The following is a 20,023-nucleotide window of genomic DNA, read 5'->3' as shown; positions in this document are numbered from 1 at the left end:
TGGGAGTGTTTGATGGGGACAGTGTAGAGGGAGCTTTACTCAATATCTAACCCTGTGCTGTAACTGTCCTGTGAGTGTTTGATGGGGACAGTGTAGAGGGAGATTTACTCTGTATCTAACCCTGTGCTGTACCTGTCCTGGGAGTGTTTGATGGGGACAGTGTAGAGGGAGCTTTACTCTGTATCTAACCCCATGCTGTACCTGTCCTGGGAGTGTTTGATGGGGACTGTGTAGCGGGAGCTTTACTCTGTATCTAACCCCGTGCTGTACCTGTCCTGGGAGTGTTTGATGGGGACAGTGTCGAGGGAGCTTTACTCTGTATCTAACCCCGTGCTGTACCTGTCCTGGGAGTGTTTGATGGGGACAGTGTAGAGGGAGCTTTACTCTGTATCTAACCCCATGCTGTACCTGTCCTGGGAGTGTTTGATGGAGACAGTGTAGAGGGAGCTTTACTCTGTATCTAACCCTGGGCTGTACCTGTCCTGGGAGTGTTTGATGGGGACAGTGTAGAGGGAGCTTTACTCTGTGTCTAACCCCGTGCTGTACCTGTCCTGGGAGTGTTTGATGGAGACAGTGTAGAGGGAGCTTTACTCTGTATCTAACCCTGGGCTGTACCTGTCCTGGGAGTGTTTGATGGGGACAGTGTAGAGGGAGCTTTACTCTGTGTCTAACCCCGTGCTGTACCTGTCCTGGGAGTGTTTGATGGAGACAGTGTAGAGGGAGCTTTACTCTGTATCTAACCCCGTGCTGTACCTGTCCTGGGAGTGTTTGATGGGGACAGTGTAGAGGGAGCTTTACTCTGTGTCTAACCCCGTGCTGTACCTGTCCTGGGAGTGTTTGATGGAGACAGTGTAGAGGGAGCTTTACTCTGTGTCTAACCCCGTGCTGTACCTGTCCTGGGAGTGTTTGATGGGGACAGTGTAGAGGGAGCTTTACTCTGTGTCTAACCCCGTGCTGTACCTGTCCTGGGAGTGTTTGATGGAGACAGTGTAGAGGGAGCTTTACTCTGTATCTAACCCCGTGCTGTACCTGTCCTGGGAGTGTTTGATGGGGACAGTGTAGAGGGAGCTTTACTCTGTGTCTAACCCCGTGCTGTACCTGTCCTGGGAGTGTTTGATGGGGACAGTGCAGAGGGAGCTTTACTCTGTATCTACCGCCGTGCTGTACCTGTCCTGGGAGTGTTTGATGGGGACACTGTAGAGGGAGCTTTACTCTGTATCTAACCCCGTGCTGTACCTGTCCTGGGAGTGTTTGATGGGGACAGTGTCGAGGGAGCTTTACTCTGTATCTAACCCTGTGCTGTACCTGTCCTGGGAGTGTTTGATGGGGACAGTGTAGAGGGAGCTTTACTCTGTATCTAACCCCGTGCTGTACCTGTCCTGGGAGTGTTTGATGGGGACAGTGTAGAGGGAGCTTTACTCTGTGTCTAACCCCGTGCTGTACCTGTCCTGGGAGTGTTTGATGGGGACAGTGTAGAGGGAGCTTTACTCTGTATCTAACCCCGTGCTGTACCTATCCTGGGAGTGTTTGATGGGGACACTGTAGAGGGAGCTTTACTCTGTATCTAACCCCGTGCTGTACCTGTCCTGGGAGTGTTTGATGGGGACACTGTAGAGGGAGCTTTACTCTGTATCTAACCCCGTGCTGTACCTGTCCTGGGAGTGTTTGATGGGGACAGTGTCGAGGGAGCTTTACTCTGTATCTAACCCCGTGCTGTACCAGTCCTGGGAGTGTTTGATGGGGACAGTGTAGAGGGAGCTTTACTCTGTATCTAACCCCGTGCTGTACCTGTCCTGGGAGTGTTTGATGGGGACAGTGTAGAGGGAGCTTTACTCTGTATCTAACCCCGTGCTGTACCTGTCCTGGGAGTGTTTGATGGGGACAGTGTCGAGGGAGCTTTACTCTGTATCTAACCCCGTGCTGTTCCTGTCCTGGGTGTGTTTGATGGGGACAGTGTAGAGGGAGCTTTACTCTGTATCTAACCCCGTGCTGTACCTGTCCTGGGAGTGTTTGATGGGTCAGTGTAGAGGGAGCTTTACTCTCTATCTAACCCTGTGCTGTACCTGTCCTGGGAGTGTTTGATGGGTCAGTGTAGAGGGAGCTTTACTCTCTATCTAACCCTGTGCTGTACCTGTCCTGGGAGTGTTTGATGGGAACAGTGTAGAGGGAGCTTTACTCTGTATCTAACCCTGTGCTGTACCTGTCCCGGGAGTGTTTGATGGGGACAGTGCAGAGGGAGCTTTACTCTGTATCTCACCCCGTGCTGTACCTGTCCTGGGTGTGTTTGATGGGGACAGTGTAGAGGGAGCTTTACTCTGTATCTAACCCCGTGCTGTACCTGTCCTGGGAGTGTTTGATGGGTCAGTGTAGAGGGAGCTTTACTCTGTATCTAACCCCGTGCTGTACCTGTCCTGGGAGTGTTTGATGGGGACAGTGTAGAGGGAGCTTTACTCTGTATCTCACCCCGTGCTGTACCTGTCCTGGGTGTGTTTGATGGGGACAGTGTAGAGGGAGCTTTACTCTGTATCTAACCCCTTGCTGTACCTGTCCTGGGAGTGTTTGATGGGGACAGTGTAGAGGGAGCTTTACTCTGTATCTAACCCCGTGCTGTACCTGTCCTGGGAGTGTTTGATGGGGACAGTGTAGAGGGAGCTTTACTCTGTATCTAACCCCGTGCTGTACCTGTCCTGGGAATGTTTGATGGGGACAGTGTAGAGGGAGCTTTACTCTGTATCTAACCCCGTGCTGTACCTGTCCTGGGAATGTTTGATGGGGACAGTGTAGAGGGAGCTTTACTCTGTATCATCTCTCTCTCCTGCCTATCAGTCTCCTGTTTAGCAGGGGAGAAGACTGAATGGTGAATGAGGTGGGACTGGGCGATGTGTTTTATTATTGACCACTTGTGGCTGCCATTGAATGTTCTGTGTGTCTCCAACAGGATGACTGGAGCTGCTGATGGGAAGTTGTGGAGTCTTGCTGTGCTGGCTGTCACGCTGCTTTTCTACATCATTGCTGTCACTGCGTTCTCCCTGATGTACAGGTTCTACACCCACCCAGCAGGCTGTCTGATTAACAAAGCTCTCCTGATCCTCAATATCAGCCTCTGTTTCTTCGTGACTTTCTTATCCAGGAGCCAGTGTGTACAGCAGAGTGAGTAACACAACAACAACTTACATTTAAATAGCACCTTTAACAGAGACAAGCATCTGGAGGAGGGCCAAACACTGTTTGTCACTGAGCCAGTTCTGGAGACACTGGGTCAGGTGAGTAAAGGCTCAGTCAAGAGAGAGAGAACTAGAGTGAGTGAGTGAGAGAGAGAGTGAACGAGGGAGAGAGAGAGAGTGAACGAGGGAGAGAGAGTGAACGAGGGAGAGAGAGTGAACGAGAGAGAGAGAGTGAACGAGAGAGAGAGAGTGAACGAGGGAGAGAGAGAGAGTGAACGAGAGAGAGAGAGTGAACGAGAGAGAAAGGGTGAACGAGAGAGAGAAAGGGTGAACGAGAGAGAGAGAGAGTGAACGAGAGAGAAAGAGTGAACGAGAGAGAAAGAGTGAACGAGAGAGAGAGTGATGTCCGGTGAATACTCCTGTTCACAGAGTCTAGAGTGAGGTGTTAGTGGGGCTGGGGTGTGTGCCCCTCCCTTGTCCCCGAGGGGGAGTTGACACCTCTGAGACAGAGGGCAATCTGGGGATGGTGTTTCCCAAACTCTCCCCTTCCTGATCAATCTTTGGGCTTTGATTTCAGGGCAGACACACAGCAGTTTGCTCCAAGCCTCCATCATCAGCTGCTACGTTATGTACCTGACCTTCTCTGCACTCTCCAGCCGCCCCCCAGAAACAGGTTAGTACACAGCAGGATCCCAGGGAAGGGATTGGGCATGGGGAAGGGATTGGGCATGGGGAAGGGATTGGGCATGGGAAAGGGGTGGGACATGAGGAGGGGGTGGGACATGGGGAAGGAGGGTGGGACATGGGGAAGGGGATGGGGCATGGGGAAGGGGTGGGACATGGGGAGGGGGTGGGGCATGGGGAAGGAGGGTGGGGCATGGGGAAGGAGGGTGGGGCATGGGGAAGGAGGGTGGGACATGGGGAAGGGGTGGGACATGGGGAGGGAGTGGGACATGGGGAGGGGGTGGGACATGGGGGAGGGAGGGTGGGACATGGGGGAGGGAGGGTGGGACATGGGGGAGGGGGTGGGACACGGGGGAGGGGGTGGGACACGGGGGAGGGGGTGGGACACGGGGAAGGGGGTGGGACACGGGGGAGGGGGTGGGACACGGGGGAGGGGGTGGGGCACGGGGAAGGGGGTGGGACACGGGGGAGGGGGTGGGGCATGGTGAGGGGGTGGGGCATGGGGTGGGGTGGGACATGGGGAGAGGTTCAATCATGGATAATTAATTAATTTAAAGTGTAGTAACTGATATTATGTAGGTGACTAGCACAGCCATTTTGTGCACAGCAAGGTCTCAGAGCTAATCTGTTTCTGATGATGTTTGCTGAAGGAGTGCTGTTCGGGTTAGGGTCAGGAGACTCTGCTGTTCTTCAAAATAGTGTCACGGGATCTTTTACAGAGAGGGCAGAGAGAGTATTTGTTTAAAATCAGGGGGCATCTTTGACAGTGCGTCACCCCCTCATCACAGGACGCGTCAGCCTTGAGCCGGTACTGGGTGGGGTGTGCACCCTGTAATCAGATGGGTGTGAAACCGAGTGGGTCACACAGGAGATCGCTTTGCACATGTTTTTGTGAATGAGTGCAGAGTAATGTTCTCACATTTTCTCAGTGGAATTTCAGGGTCAGAACATCAGTATCTGTCTCCCCAATGTCAGTGACGATGGAGTTCAGAAAGAGGGAAAGATTGTTGCAATCATCGGAGCTGTCATCATGTATTGCTGCGTCCTCTTTGCTTGGTGAGTCTTCTTGTGAATGAATTGATTAATCTCCACATTCTCCTTTAAACATTCACTCCCTCCACCACCGACACACAGGGGCAGCCGTGTGGACCATCTACACGCACTGCCGTAACTCACCAAGGCTCCTCAGACAGCACCTTCCAAACCCACGACTTCTACCATCTAGAACGTCAGGAGCAGCAGATACCTGGGACCACCATAGGAATAGAACATAGAACATAGAACGATACAGCGCAGTACAGGCCCTTCGGCCCACGATGTTGCACCGAAACAAAAGCCATCTAACCTACACTATGCCATTATCATCCATATGTTTATCCAATAAACTTTTAAATGCCCTCAATGTTGGCGAGTTCACTACTGTAGCAGGTAGGGCATTCCACGGCCTCACTACTCTTTGCGTAAAGAACCTACCTCTGACCTCTGTCCTATATCTATTACCCCTCAGCTTAAAGTTATGTCCCCTCGTGCCAGCCATTTCCATCTGTGGGAGAAGGCTCTCACTGTCCACCCTATCCAACCCCCTGATCATTTTGTATGCCTCTATTAAGTCTCCTCTTAACCTTCTTCTCTCCAACGAAAACAACCTCAAGTCCGTCAGCCTTTCCTCATAAGATTTTCCCTCCATACCAGGCAACATCCTGGTAAATCTCCTCTGCACCCGCTCCAAAGCCTCCACGTCCTTCCTATAATGCGGTGACCAGAACTGCACGCAATACTCCAAATGCGGCCGTACCAGAGTTCTGTACAGCTGCAACATGACCTCCCTACTCCGGAACTCAATCCCTCTACCAATAAAGGCCAACACTCCATAGGCCTTCTTCACAACCCTATCAACCTGGGTGGCAACTTTCAGGGATCTATGTACATGGACACCTAGATCCCTCTGCTCATCCACACTTTCAAGAACTTTACCATTAGCCAAATATTCCGCATTCCTGTTATTCCTTCCAAAGTGAATCACCTCACACTTCTCTACATTAAACTCCATTTGCCACCTCTCAGCCCAGCTCTGCAGCTTATCTATATCCCTCTGTAACCTGCTACATCCTTCCACACTATCGACAACACCACCGACTTTAGTATCGTCTGCAAATTTACTCACCCACCCTTCTGCGCCTTCCTCTAGGTCATTGATAAAAATGACAAACAGCAACGGCCCCAGAACAGATCCTTGTGGTACTCCACTTGTGACTGTACTCCATTCTGAACATTTCCCATCAACCACCACCCTCTGCCTTCTTTCAGCTAGCCAATTTCTGATCCACATCTCTAAATCACCCTCAATCCCCAGCCTCCGTATTTTCTGCAATAGCCTACCGTGGGGAACCTTATCAAACGCTTTGCTGAAATCCATATACACCACATCAACTGTTCTACCCTCGTCTACCTGTTCAGTCACCTTCTCAAAGAACTCAATAAGGTTTGTGAGACATGACCTACCCTTCACAAAACCATGCTGACTATCCCTGATCATATTATTCCTATCTAGATGATTATAAATCTTGTCTCTTATAATCCCCTCCAAGACTTTACCCACTACAGACGTGAGGCTCACCGGTCTATAGTTGCCGGGGTTGTCTCTGCTCCCCTTTTTGAACAAAGGGACCACATTTGCTGTCCTCCAGTCCTCTGGCACTATTCCTGTAGCCAATGATGCCATAAAAATCAAAGCCAAAGGTCCAGCAATCTCTTCCCTGGCCTCCCAGAGAATCCTAGGATAAATCCCATCAGGTCCCGGGGACTTATCTATTTTAAGCCTGTCCAGAAATGCCAACACCTCTTCCCTACGTACCTCAATGCCATCTATTCTATTAGCCTGGGGCTCAGCATTCTCCTCCACAACATTATCTTTTTCCTGAGTGAATACTGACGAAAAATATTCATTTAGTATCTCGCCTATCTCTTCAGACTCCACACACAATTTCCCATCCCTGTCCTTGACTGGTCCTACTCTTTCCCTAGTCATTCGCTTATTCCTGACATACCTATAGAAAGCTTTTGGGTTTTCCTTGATCCTTCCTGCCAAATACTTCTCATGTCCCCTCCTTGCTCGTCTTAGCTCTCTCTTTAGATCCTTCCTCGCTACCTTGTAACTATCCATCGCCCCAACTGAAACTTCACACCTCATCTTCACATAGGCCTCCTTCTTCCTCTTAACAAGAGATTCCACTTCCTTGGTAAACCACGGTTCCCTCGCTCGACGCCTTCCTCCCTGCCTGACCGGTACATACTTATCAAGAACACGCAGTAGCTGATCCTTGAACAAGCCCCACTTATCCAGTGTGCCCAACACTTGCAGCCTACTTCTCCACCTTATCCCCCCCAAGTCACGTCTAATGGCATCATAATTGCCCTTCCCCCAGCTATAACTCTTGCCCTGCGGTGTATACTTATCCCTTTCCATCATTAACGTAAACGTCACCGAATTGTGGTCACTGTCCCCAAAGTGCTCTCCTACCTCCAAATCCAACACCTGGCCTGGTTCATTACCCAAAACCAAATCCAACGTGGCCTCGCCTCTTGTTGGCCTGTCAACATATTGTTTCAGGAAACCCTCCTGCACACACTGTACAAAAAACGACCCATCTATTGTACTCAAACTATATCTTTTCCAGTCAATATTTGGAAAGTTAAAGTCTCCCATAATAACTACCCTGTTACTTTCGCTTTTATCCAGAATCATCTTCGCCATCCTTTCCTCTACATCCCTAGAACTATTAGGAGGCCTATAAAAAACTCCCAACAGGGTGACCTCTCCTTTCCTGTTTCTAACTTCAGCCCATACTACCTCGGAAGAAGAGTCCCCATCTAGCATCCTCTCCGCCACCGTAATACTGCTCTTGACTAGCAGCGCCACACCTCCCCCTCTTTTGCCTCCTTCTCTGAGCTTACTAAAACACCTAAACCCCGGAACCTGCAACATCCATTCCTGTCCCTGCTCTATCCATGTCTCCGAAATGGCCACAACATCGAAGTCCCAGGTACCAACCCATGGTGCCAGTTCCCCTACCTTGTTTCGTATACTCCTGGCATTGAAGTAGACACACTTCAAACCACCTACCTGAACACTGGCCCCCTCCTGCGACGTCAAATCTGTGCTCCTAACCTCTATACTCTCATTCTCCCTTACCCTAAAACTACAATCCAGGTTCCCATGCCCCTGCTGCATTAGTTTAAACCCCCCCAAAGAGCACTAACAAATCTCCCCCCCCAGGATATTTGTGCCCCTCAGGTTCAGATGTAGACCATCCTGTCTGTAGAGGTCCCACCTTCCCCAGAAAGAGCCCCAGTTATCCAGAAATCTGAATCCCTCCCGCCTGCACCATCCCTGTAGCCACGTGTTTAAATGCTCTCTCTCCCTATTCCTCATCTCACTATCACGTGGCACGGGCAACAACCTAGAGATAACAACTCTGTTTGTTCTAGTTCTGAGCTTCCATCCTAGCTGCCTGAAAGCCTGCCTGACATCCTTGTCCCCTTTCCTACCTATGTCGTTAGTGCCAATGTGGACCACGACTTGGGGCTGCTCCCCCTCCCCCCAAGTACCCGGAAAACACGATCCGAGACATCACGTACCCTTGCACCTGGGAGGCAACATACCAAACGTGAGTCTCTCACGCTCCCACAAAATCTCCTATCTGTGCCCCTGACTATAGAGTCCCCAATTACTAATGCTCTGCTCCTCTCCCCCCTTCCCTTCTGAGCAACAGGGACAGACTCCGTGCCAGAGGCCCGTACCCCATGGCTTACCCCTGGTAAGCCCCCCCCCCACAAGTATCCAAAGCGGTATACTTGTTTCTCAGGGGAACGACCGCAGGGGATCCCTGCACTGACTGCTTCTTCCCAGTCCCTCTTACAGTTACCCATCTATCTCCAATCTTTGGTGTAACTAATTCCCTAAAGCTGCTATCTATGACCCCCTTCTGCCTCCCGAATGATCCGAAGTTCTTCCAACTCCAGCTCCAGTTCCCTGACTCGGTCTTGGAGGAGCTGGAGATGGCAGCACTTCCTGCAGGTAAAATCAGCAGGGACACTAACTGCATCCCTCGCAATAGGAGTAGTCCATGCCATTCAGCCCCTCGAGTCTGTCTGCCATATAATCAGATCATGGCTGATCTGTGACCTAACTCCATAAACCTGCTTTTAGGTCATATATTAGCATGGATAGAGGATTGATTAATTGGCAGAAAGCAAAGAGTGTGGATGGATGGATGTTTTTCTGGGTGGCTAGTGGTGTGCAGCATTGGGTCTGCAATTGTTCACAATTTACACAAATGATCTGGAGTTGGGGACCAAGTGTAATGTGTCAAAGTTTAAGAAAAAAAAATTTAGAGTACCCAATTCATTTTTTCCAATTAAGGGGCAATTTAGCGCGGCCAATCCACGTAGCCTGCACATCTTTGGGTTGTGGGGGTGAAACAGTTGTGGGGCAGACACGGGGAGAATGTGCAAACTCCACACGGACAGTGACCCAGAGCCGGGATTGAACCTGGGACCTCGGCACCGTGAGGCAGCTGTGCTAACCCACTGCGCCACCGTGCTGTCCTGTAATGTGTCAAAGTTCACAGATGACACTAAAATGACTGGTAGAGCCAAGCGTGCAGAGGTCACTGAAAGTCTGCAGAGGGATATAGATAGTTTCAGTGAATGGGCTAGGGTCTGACAGATGGAGTGCAATGTTTATAAATGTGAGGTCATCCATTATTTGGTAGGAATAACAGCAAATTGGACTATTATTTAAATAGTAAAAAATTTCAGCATGCTGCTGTGCAGAGAGACCTGGGTGTCCTTGTGCATGAATCGCAAAAAGTTGGTTTGCAGGTAATTAAGAAGGCAAATGGAATTTTGTCCTTTCTTGTTAGAGGGGTGGAGTTTAAAAGCAGGGAGGTTATGTTGCAGCTGTATAGGGTGCTGGTGAGGCCACACCTGGGCACTGTGTACAGTTTTGGTCTCCTTACTTGAGAAAGGACGTACTGGCACTGGAGGGTGTGCAGAGGAGATTCACTCGGTTGATTCCGGAGTTGAGAGGATTGGCTTATGAGGAGAGACTGAGTAGACTGGGACTATATTCATTGGAATTTCGAAGAATGTGGGGGGAAATCTTATAGGAACATATAAGATTATGAAGGGAATAGTTAAGATAGAAACAGGGAGGTTGTTTCCACTGGTGGTGAAACTAGAACTAGGGGGCATAGCCTCAAAATAAAGGGGAGCAGAATTAGGACCGAGTTGAGGAGGAACCTCTTCACCCAAAGGGTTGTGAATCTGTGGAATTCCCTGCCCAGTGAAGCAGTTGAGGCTACCTCGTTGACTGTTTTTAAGGCAAAGATAGATAGATTTTTGAGCAGTAAAGGAATTAAGGGTTACGGTGAGCGGGCGGGTAAGTGGAGCTGAGTCCACAGAAAGATCAGCCATGATCTCATTGAATGGCGGAGCAGGCTCGAGGGGCCAGATGGCCTACTCCTGCTCCTACTTCTTAGGTTCTTATGGCACATATCCCTTAATATCTTTGCTTAACAAAAATCTATCTCAGATTTAAAATCAACAACTGATCCAGCTTCAGCTGCTGTTTGTGGGAGAGAGTTCCCAATCTCTACCACCCTTTGAGTGAAGCTGTTCTTCCAAACATCTCCCCTGAATCCAGCCCTAGTTTTTAGACACTGCCCCCTATTTTAGAATCTCCAACCGGTAGAAATAGTTTATCTTTATCTACCCTGTTTTTTCCAGTTAGGATGTTGAAGACTTTGATCAGGTCACCCCTTAACCATCTAAATTCTAATGAAAACAGGCCTAATTTGTGTGATCCCTCCTCATAACTCAACCCTTGTAATCCAGTTATCATTTTAATAAACTTCTGTTGCTCTCCCTCCAAGGTCAAAATATCCTCCTTCCTAAGGTGTGATGCCCAGAACTGCTCCCAGTGACTCCGAGTGCGGTCTAACCAGGGTTTTGTAAAGCTGCAGCTTAACCCCTGTGTCTTTATATAATCCTATAGATATAAAGGCCAGCATTCCATTAGCCTTATTGATTACTTGCTGCTCTTGTTCCTGACATTTTAAGGATTTATGCACCTAAACCCCCCAAGTCTCTTTGGACATCCAGTGTGCCTAACCCCTTTCCATTCAGAAAGTACTCTGCTCTATCCTTTTTTGGTTCAAAACGGATAACCTCACACTTGCATTCAATTCCATCTGCCACAATTTTGCCCATTCGCCTAGCCTGTTAACACCTCCTTGTATTTTTCTGCTGTCATCTCGGCTGTCTGCAATGCTGCCTAACTTTGTATCATTGGTAAATTTGTACATATGATTTTCTATGCTATCATCCAAGTCATTAATGAATACTGTGAATAATTGAGGCCCCAACACAGATCCCTGTGGTACATCACTAGTCACCTCCTGCCAATTAGAGTAATTACCCATTATCCTCGCTCTCTGTCGCCTGTCACTCAACCAATTCCTACCCATGTCAATAATTTGCCCTCAACTCCATGGGCTTCCACTTTAGTGAACAGCCTCTTGTGTGGAACTTTATCAAATGTCTTCTGGAAGTCGATATAAACGACATCCATGTCCACTACTTTAGTCACTTCTTCAGAAAATTCAATAAGATTAGTCAGGCATGATCTTCCCTTCACGAATCCATCGCCTGGAGGTTCCCCGCCAACCCACCCACCATTCCGACTTGGAAATATATCGGCCGTTCCTTCACTGTCGCTGGGTCACAATCCTGGAAACTCCCTCCCTGACAGCACGGTGGGTGCACCTACACCACACGGAGTGATGAGTGAAGGGTACAGCCATTGCCAGTTGCAGCCTGGTGCTGTGACCAATGTCAACCGCTCGTTCCCTGTGGTTAGCGGAGAATCCAGATGTGGTAAATTTAATTTCTAATTCAGTAAACAAATCCTGACTAAGAGCGACTGCCCTATTTCAGCGTTTCTTGTGTAACCTTTAAGTGTTTCCTGTCAGCTGGTAAAATGGTGCGAAAGTGAAGAACGTTATTGTGATTGGAATCAAATATTTTTTGCTGTCAGTGTGATTGTTCTGCAATAATTACCCAATCGTTACTCTCCTTTCAATCAATCTGATTGGCTGTCTCTCACCCTCTCAATGCCCCCTGGGTAGTAATGAAGCATCTTACCTAGCCAAGGTGTTTGGACCAACCTGGATGTTCCGAGTTTACAGATATGAGTTCAAGGTCAGTAATTACTCTCTTGTTAACCCTGCCTCACCCCAGTCCTCCGCGATTATTCATCCCTCCATCACTCGACTTCTCTGGATGCTCATTAGAACAGCAGGAGGCCATTCTGCCCCTCGAGTCTGTTCCAGCATTCATTTAGATCATGGATGACTGGTTTCTTTATTCTATCTACCACCTTGGTCTGTTACCCGGAACCCTGTGCCGAAAAACTATTTAATAAATCCCAGTTTCAAAGCGTTTTCTGCAAATCGTTCTGCAACATTCCAAATGTTTCTTATTTTCGGAACATTTTTCAGTTCATTCTCACAATATTCGTCTCTTCTCCAATCTGCTTTTATTTTATCTCGACACTTTCCACATTGCCATGTCTCTCTCCCTTCACTTGGGTTTTACACACACCCACAATGTCACTCTTGTCTGTTACAGAAAGCTTCCTGTTGCTTCTGCTGTCTCGATGAGGAAGGTAAGGGACAGAATTTCAATCGAGTTTATCTCAATTGTGCTGACTGGGTCTCACTGGGAGACAGTTCCTGAAGGTGCTGACTCTCCCTGGAGACAGTTCCTGAAGGTGCTGACTCTCACTGGGGGACAGTTCCTGAAGGTGCTGACTCTCACTGGGAGACAGTTCCTGAAGGTGCTGACTCTCACTGGGGGACAGTTCCTGAAGGTGCTGACTCTCACTGGGGGACAGTATCTGAAGGTGCTGACTCTCACTGGGACACAGTTCCTGAAGGTGCTGACTCTCACTGGGACACAGTTCCTGAAGGTGCTGACTCTCACTGGGACACAGTTCCTGAAGGTGCTGACTCCCCCTGGAGACAGTTCCTGAAGGTGCTGACTCTCACTGGGGGTCAGTTCCTGAAGGTGCTGACTCTCACTGAGACACAGTTCCTGAAGGTGCTGACTCTCACTGAGACACAGTTCCTGAAGGTGCTGACTCTCACTGGGGGACAGTTCCTGAAGGTGCTGACTCTCACTGGGAGACAGTTCCTGAAGGTGCTGACTCTCACTGGGAGACAGTTCCTGAAGGTGCTGACTCTCACTGGGACACAGTTCCTGAAGGTGCTGACTCTCACTGGGACACAGTTCCTGAAGGTGCTGACTCTCACTGGGACACAGTTCCTGAAGGTGCTGACTCTCACTGGGACACAGTTCCTGAAGGTGCTGACTCTCACTGGGAGACAGTTCCTGAAGGTGCTGACTCTCCCTAGAGACAGTTCCTGAAGGTGCTGACTCTCACTGGGGGACAGTTCCTGAAGGTGCTGACTCTCACTGGGAGACAGTTCCTGAAGGTGCTGACTCTCACTGGGGGACAGTTCCTGAAGGTGCTGACTCTCACTGGGGGACAGTATCTGAAGGTGCTGACTCTCACTGGGACACAGTTCCTGAAGGTGCTGACTCTCACTGGGACACAGTTCCTGAAGGTGCTGACTCTCACTGGGACACAGTTCCTGAAGGTGCTGACTCTCACTGGAGACAGTTCCTGAAGGTGCTGACTCTCACTGGGGGACAGTTCCTGAAGGTGCTGAATCTCACTGGGAGACCGTCACTGAAGGTACTGACTCTCACTGGGGGACAGTTCCTGAAGGTGCTGACTCTCACTGGGGGACAGTATCTGAAGGTGCTGACTCTCACTGGGGGACAGTATCTGAAGCTGCTGACTCTCACTGGGGGACAGTTCCTGAAGGTGCTGGGTCTCACTGGGAGACAGTTCCTGAAGGTGCTGACTCTCCCTGGAGACAGTTCCTGAAGGTGCTGACTCTCACTAGGGGACAGTTCCTGAAGGTGCTGACTCTCACTGGGAGACAGTTCCTGAAGGTGCTGACTCTCACTGGGGGACAGTTCCTGAAGGTGCTGACTCTCACTGGGGGACAGTATCTGAAGGTGCTGACTCTCACTGGGGGACAGTTCCTGAAGGTGCTGACTCTCACTGGGGGACAGTTCCTGAAGGTGCTGACTCTCACTGGGACACAGTTCCTGAAGGTGCTGACTCTCCCTGGAGACAGTTCCTGAAGGTGCTGACTCTCACTGGGGAACAGTTCCTGAAGGTGCTGAATCTCACTGGGAGACAGTTCCTGAAGGTGCTGACTCTCACTGGGGGTCAGTTCCTGAAGGTGCTGACTCTCACTGGGGGACAGTATCTGAAGGTGCTGACTCTCACTGAGACACAGTTCCTGAAGGTGCTGACTCTCACTGGGGGACAGTTCCTGAAGGTGCTGACTCTCACTGGGAGACAGTTCCTGAAGGTGCTGACTCTCACTGGGAGACAGTTCCTGAAGGTGCTGACTCTCACTGGGGGACAGTTCCTGAAGGTGCTGACTCTCCCTGGGGGACAGTTCCTGAAGGTGCTGACTCTCACTGGGACACAATTCCTGAAGGTGCTGACTCTTGCTGGGACACAGTTCCTGGAGGTGCTGACTCTCACTGGGACACAGTTTCTGAAGGTGCTGACTCTCACTGGGACACAGTTCCTGAAGGTGCTGACTCTCACTGGGACACAGTTGCTGAAGGTGCTGACTCTCACTGGGACATAGTTGCTGAAGGTGCTGACTCTCACTGGGACACAGTTCCTGAAGGTGCTGACTCTCACTGGAGGACAGTTCCTGAAGGTGCTGACTCTCATTGGGGGACAGTTTCTGAAGGTGCTGGCACTCGCTGGGACACAGTTCCTGTAGGTGCTGACTCTCATTGGGGGACAGTTCCTGAAGGTGCTGACACTCGCTGGGATACAGTTCCTGTAGGTGCTGACACTCGCTGGGATACAGTTCCTGTAGGTGCTGACTCTCGCTGGGACACAGTTCCTGAAGGTGCCGACTCTCACTGAGGGACAGTTCCTGTGGGTCCTATGTAATATGCGCTAGAAATGCTTCTTAAGTAAGGCGGCACGGTGGCACAGCTGCCTCACGGCACCGAGGTCCCAGGTTCGATCCCGGCTCTGGGTCACTGTCCGTGTGGAGTTTGCACATTCTCCCCGTGTCTGCGTGGGTCTCACCCCCACAACCCAAAGATGTGCAGGCTAGGTGGATTGGCCACGCTAAATTGCCCCTTAATTGGAAAAAATAATTGGGTACTCTAAATTATTTTTTAAAATAAATGTTTATTCAGTGTTGTGTTCCCCCAGAAAGCTGTGCACTGTATATACCGGAGATTCATGTGTTTGTCTCCTTGCCTGAATTGAATTTTGGTGTGACCTCCAGTGCCCAAGTATGACGTGGAGAAGACCGGAGGTCAGAAAGTGATCCACAACGAGAGGGAGCAAGTCACGTATAGTTACTCCTGCTTCCATTTTGTCTTCTTTCTCGCCTCCCTCTACGTCATGATGACATTGACCAACTGGTTCAAGTAAGTTGAATCTGGAAACAGTTCAGTCCAAGTGTTGAAGGGGTCACTGTTGTGGTACTGGGTCAGGCAGGGGACTCTGCACTTGTCCTCAGTGCCCTCGGGCCCAGGACACAGCTGTAGCGCAGTGAGTCCGGTGGGGGATGTGTGTGCACCTCCATTAGAGTTGTGTAGGGTAGCAGTCGCCTGTCTACCCTCCCAGTCTGTGCCCTTAGAGTCTAGACACTTGTGAGAGATTCGGGAGCGGAGCCAGACGGTGGGACTGTACCAGTGAGAGTCAGAGTCAAAGAGAGGGAAAGTTTCAGCAAGGGAACACCCAGTGTAGTGAGTGAGGGGGAGCAGATCTCGGAGCCACCAGTGTAAGACGGTCACTGTTAAATCCAACTGAAAGATCAGGAGAAACCTCTCGGGGAGTGTGGAGAATGTGGAACTCACTCCCGCAGGGAATGGTTGAGGGGAATAAATAAAGGGGCAGCTGGGGGGATCACGAAGGGTCGGGGGGGGGCGGGGGGGGGGGGGGGGGGGGGGAGGATTCGGAGATGTTGAGAAAGTTTGGTGAAAGTAGGTTTGGGACGAAGTTTATGTGGGACATAACGAGCCGCTCCGAGACCATCGCCTATACTTGGAGCAAATGGGGCTGGTTTAGCACACTGGGCTAAATCGCTGGCTTTGAAAGCAGACCCAGGCAGGCCAGCAGCACGGGTTCAATTCCCGCACCAGCCTCCCCGAACAGGTGCCGGAATGTGGCGACTAGGGGCTTTTCACAGTAACTTCATTTGAAGCCTACTTGTGACAATAAGCGATTTTCATTTCATTTTCAAATGGCCTGTTTGTGGGGTGTAGATTTCATCAATTCCTCCGGGGTGGGTGGATGGGGTCAGTGCCTGTTCTTCATTTTTAGTGTGTAAACCAGACACTGACAGACCAGGTCAATGAATAAAAGCAAATTACTGCGGACGCTGGAATCTGAAACCAAAGAGAAAATGCTGGAAAATCTCAGCAGGTTTGGCAGCATCTGTAGGGAGAGAAAAGAGCTGACGTTTCGAGTCCAGATGACCCTTTGTCAAAGGTCTAGGTCAATACCTCACCGTAACGCTGTAGCGCCGTGGCACAGTGGTTAGCACAGTTGCTTCACAGCTCCAGGGTCCCAAGTTCGATTCCTGGCTTGGGTCACTGTCTGTGCGGAGTCTGCACGTTCTCCCAGTGTGTGCGTGGGTTTCCTCCGGGTGCTCCGGTTTCCTCCCACAATCCAAAGATGTGTTAGGTGGATTGGCCATGCTAAATTGCCCTTAGTGTCCAAAACTGTTAGGTGGGGTTACTAGGTTATGGGGATAGGGTGTTGGGTGCTCTTTCCAAGGGTCGGTGCAGACTCGATGGGCCGAATGGTCTCCTTCTGCACTGTAAATTCTATGATTCTATGTAACATTTTGAAACAGTTTATGGAGCATTTCTGATTTCCTCGGTGGCTTGTTTCACTGTTAATACTCTCTCTGCTCTCTATCTTGCTCTTCTCGCTCACTCCCCCTCTCCCTCTGCTGTCTCTGACTCTCTTTCTGTCTCTCTCCCTGTCCCTCTCCAGTTATGAATCTGCAACCCTGGAGACAGTGTTTTCACAGGGCAGCTGGTCGACGTTCTGGGTGAAGAGTTGTTCCTGTTGGCTGTGCCTGCTGCTGTACCTGCTCATCCTCCTGGCTCCCCCCTGCTGTGTGGACAGTGAAAGGCGGCGTTCGGTCCATGTGAAATAGCCGCTCACCGGGACTGAGCGCTTTTAGCGGCAACAGTGAGGCGGGCGGAATCTTCCAGTAATCGGGGAGCGTCAACTCGCGGATTCTCCCTGCGGGCGAGCAGGTGACATGGGCCACACAACACGACCCGGAGAGGCAGATTGGAAATGAACCTTTAGATCGCAAAGAGCAGCTGGCTCTCCCGTAGAAACGGGTACGAAGGCCTTGTGACTCTGTTACTGGTCGAGAAACTCAGAGAGTTCAAATCCCACCAGGACGAGCTGAGACCAAATTCTGACATTCGGTGAGCCGGGAGCAAAACCATAAACCCAGAAAAATCAGCTGGATTGTAGCACAAAAAACCCCAACAGCTGATCAGTATCGGCGAGCGAAGGGAAATTGTTACCCTTCTCATCCTGCCTGCCCTCCATGTGACTGCAGTCCCCTGTGTGTGTGTGTGTGTGTGTGTGTGTGTTAACCCTACACGTCCTGTGAAGCAACTGAACAACTTGTACACACACAACAGGGAAAAGGACGTTCCGAAGGGTTTGGATGGAGTAAATAAGGAGGTACAGGCAGGACATAGAACATAGAACATTACAGCGCAGTACAGGCCCTTCGGCCCTCGATGTTGCGCCGACCTGTGAAACCACTCTAAAGCCCATCTACACTATTCCCTTATCGTCCATATGTCTATCCAATGACCATTTAAATGCCCTTAGTGTTTGCGAGTCCACTACTGTTGCAGGCAGGGCATTCCACGCCCTTACTACTCTCTGAGTAAAGAACCTACCTCTGACATCTGTCCTGTATCTATCTCCCCTCAATTTAAAGCTATGAGGCTTGGTATTACTATTAACCAGAGGAAGTCTGGTTTAAGGAGCTTAGCAAAAGAACCAGAGATGCGACGAGGAAACATGTTTTACGCGGCGATTGGGGTGTTGTGGAAGGTGCTGTCTGAAAGGGGGAGTGGAATCAGGTTCGATAGGAACTTTCAAAAGGGAACTGGATAAACACTTAAAGGAGAAAAAAACTACAGAATTCACTGGACAGCTCTTACAAAGAGCCAGCACAGATATGAGTGGTCTCCATCTGGAGCTATCGTGCTATGAAAGCTACAGGCCTGTCCTCAGGGCAACAAGGAGACAACAATGGGAATTTGTGATAGAGTTAGGGATTTGCGGAATCTGTGGAGATGTTGGCCCTGGACCCTCGCTGTCCGATGCCCCCATCACTTTGATGGTTCATCATAAGATCCAGCAGCTTGGACTCCGATACAGTATCCCGACACGACATTCCAAACATCGCTGGAATCATTCGACATTACAAATCCAGACAACGGGTGATGGGTGACGGCGCTCTGTGTTTCCAGGGGAACCCAGTCAATTAGATGTCCTTAAGGAGAGCTCTCCCATCTGGACACATTCTCTGGGAGAGTTCAATGAATTGAACATTGTCAAGTTCGATAAACCTGCTGCATCAGTTTTGTGTATTTCACATTATTCAACACGGGCTCAGATCACTGCAGCTGACTATCCCTCTCCCACCTTCCATTCATCAATGTTGTTCTCATTTTTTCATTGACACTGATTCAAATAGGCTTTATATTTGTCAAATTTGGTTATTTATCAGATTTGTTCTATTTCACAGTGGAGTCTATTCCTGCATATTCCTGACCCCCATACACTGGCAGCTGACCCCCATACACTGGCAACTGACCCCTATACACTGGCAACTGACCCCCATACACTGGCAACTGACCCCCATATACTGGCAACTGACCCCCATACACTGGCAACTGGCCCCCATACACAGGCAACTGACCCCCAGACACTGGCAACTGACCCCCATACACTGGCAGCTGACCCCCATACACTGGCAGCTGACCCCTATACACTGGCAACTGACCCCCATACACTGGCAGCTGACCCCCATACACTGGCAACTGGCCCCCATACACAGGCAACTGACCCCCAGACACTGGCAACTGACCCCCATACACAGGCAACTGACCCCCAGACACTGGCAGCTGACCCCCATACACTGGCAACGGACCCCCATACACTGTCAACGGACCCCCATACACTGGCAACTGACCCCCATACACTGGCAACTGACCCCCATACACTGGCAACTGACCCCCATACACTGGCAACTGACCCCCATACACTGGCAACTGACCCCCATACACTGGCAGCTGACCCCCATACACTGGCAACTGACCCCCATACACTGGCAACTGACCCCCATACACTGGCAACTGACCCCCATACACTGGCAACTGACCCCCATACACTGGCAGCTGACCCCCATACACTGGCAACTGACCCCCATACATTGGCAGCTGACCCCCATACACTGGCAACTGACCCCCATACACTGGCAACTGACCCCCATACACTGGCAGCTGACCCCCATACACTGGCAGCTGACCCCCATACACTGGCAACTGACCCCCATACACTGGCAACTGACCCCCATACACTGGCAACTGACCCCCATACACTGGCAACTGACCCCCAGACACTGGCAACTGACCCCCATACACTGGCAGCTGACCCCCATACACTGGCAACTGACCACCATTCACTGGCAACTGACCCCCTTACACTGGCAACTGACCCCCATACACTGGCAACTGACCCCCATACACTGGCAGCTGACCCCCATACACTGGCAACTGACTCCCAGTCACTGGCAACTGACCCCCATACACTGGCAGCTGACCCCCATGCACTGGCAGCTGACCCCCATGCACTGGCAGCTGACCCCCAGACACTGGCAACTGACCCCCATACACTGGCAACTGACCCCCATACACTGGCAACTGACTCGCAGACACTGGCA

The 20,023-nt window shown here is 50.5% G+C and overlaps 1 protein-coding gene across 1 annotated transcript in view; it reads left to right on the top strand.

Moving 5' to 3' along the window:
* Nucleotides 1-18,658, top strand: part of serinc4 (serine incorporator 4) — a 48,472-nt gene extending 29,814 nt beyond the window's left edge. Inside the window, exons 6-12 of the mRNA XM_072492701.1 lie at nt 2,939-3,150; nt 3,742-3,837; nt 4,778-4,904; nt 12,038-12,110; nt 12,540-12,576; nt 15,311-15,455; nt 17,032-18,658. Coding sequence (XP_072348802.1) covers nt 2,939-3,150; nt 3,742-3,837; nt 4,778-4,904; nt 12,038-12,110; nt 12,540-12,576; nt 15,311-15,455; nt 17,032-17,197 — 856 coding nt within the window. The 3' untranslated portion in view covers nt 17,198-18,658. The remainder of the gene's footprint in view (nt 1-2,938; nt 3,151-3,741; nt 3,838-4,777; nt 4,905-12,037; nt 12,111-12,539; nt 12,577-15,310; nt 15,456-17,031) is intronic.
* Nucleotides 18,659-20,023: the final 1,365 nt, after the last annotated feature.

The sequence above is a fragment of the Scyliorhinus torazame genome, chromosome 30, assembly GCF_047496885.1.
Source record: "Scyliorhinus torazame isolate Kashiwa2021f chromosome 30, sScyTor2.1, whole genome shotgun sequence".
NCBI classification, from domain to species: domain Eukaryota; kingdom Metazoa; phylum Chordata; class Chondrichthyes; order Carcharhiniformes; family Scyliorhinidae; genus Scyliorhinus; species Scyliorhinus torazame.
This window is presented reverse-complemented; position numbering and strand designations above follow the sequence as displayed.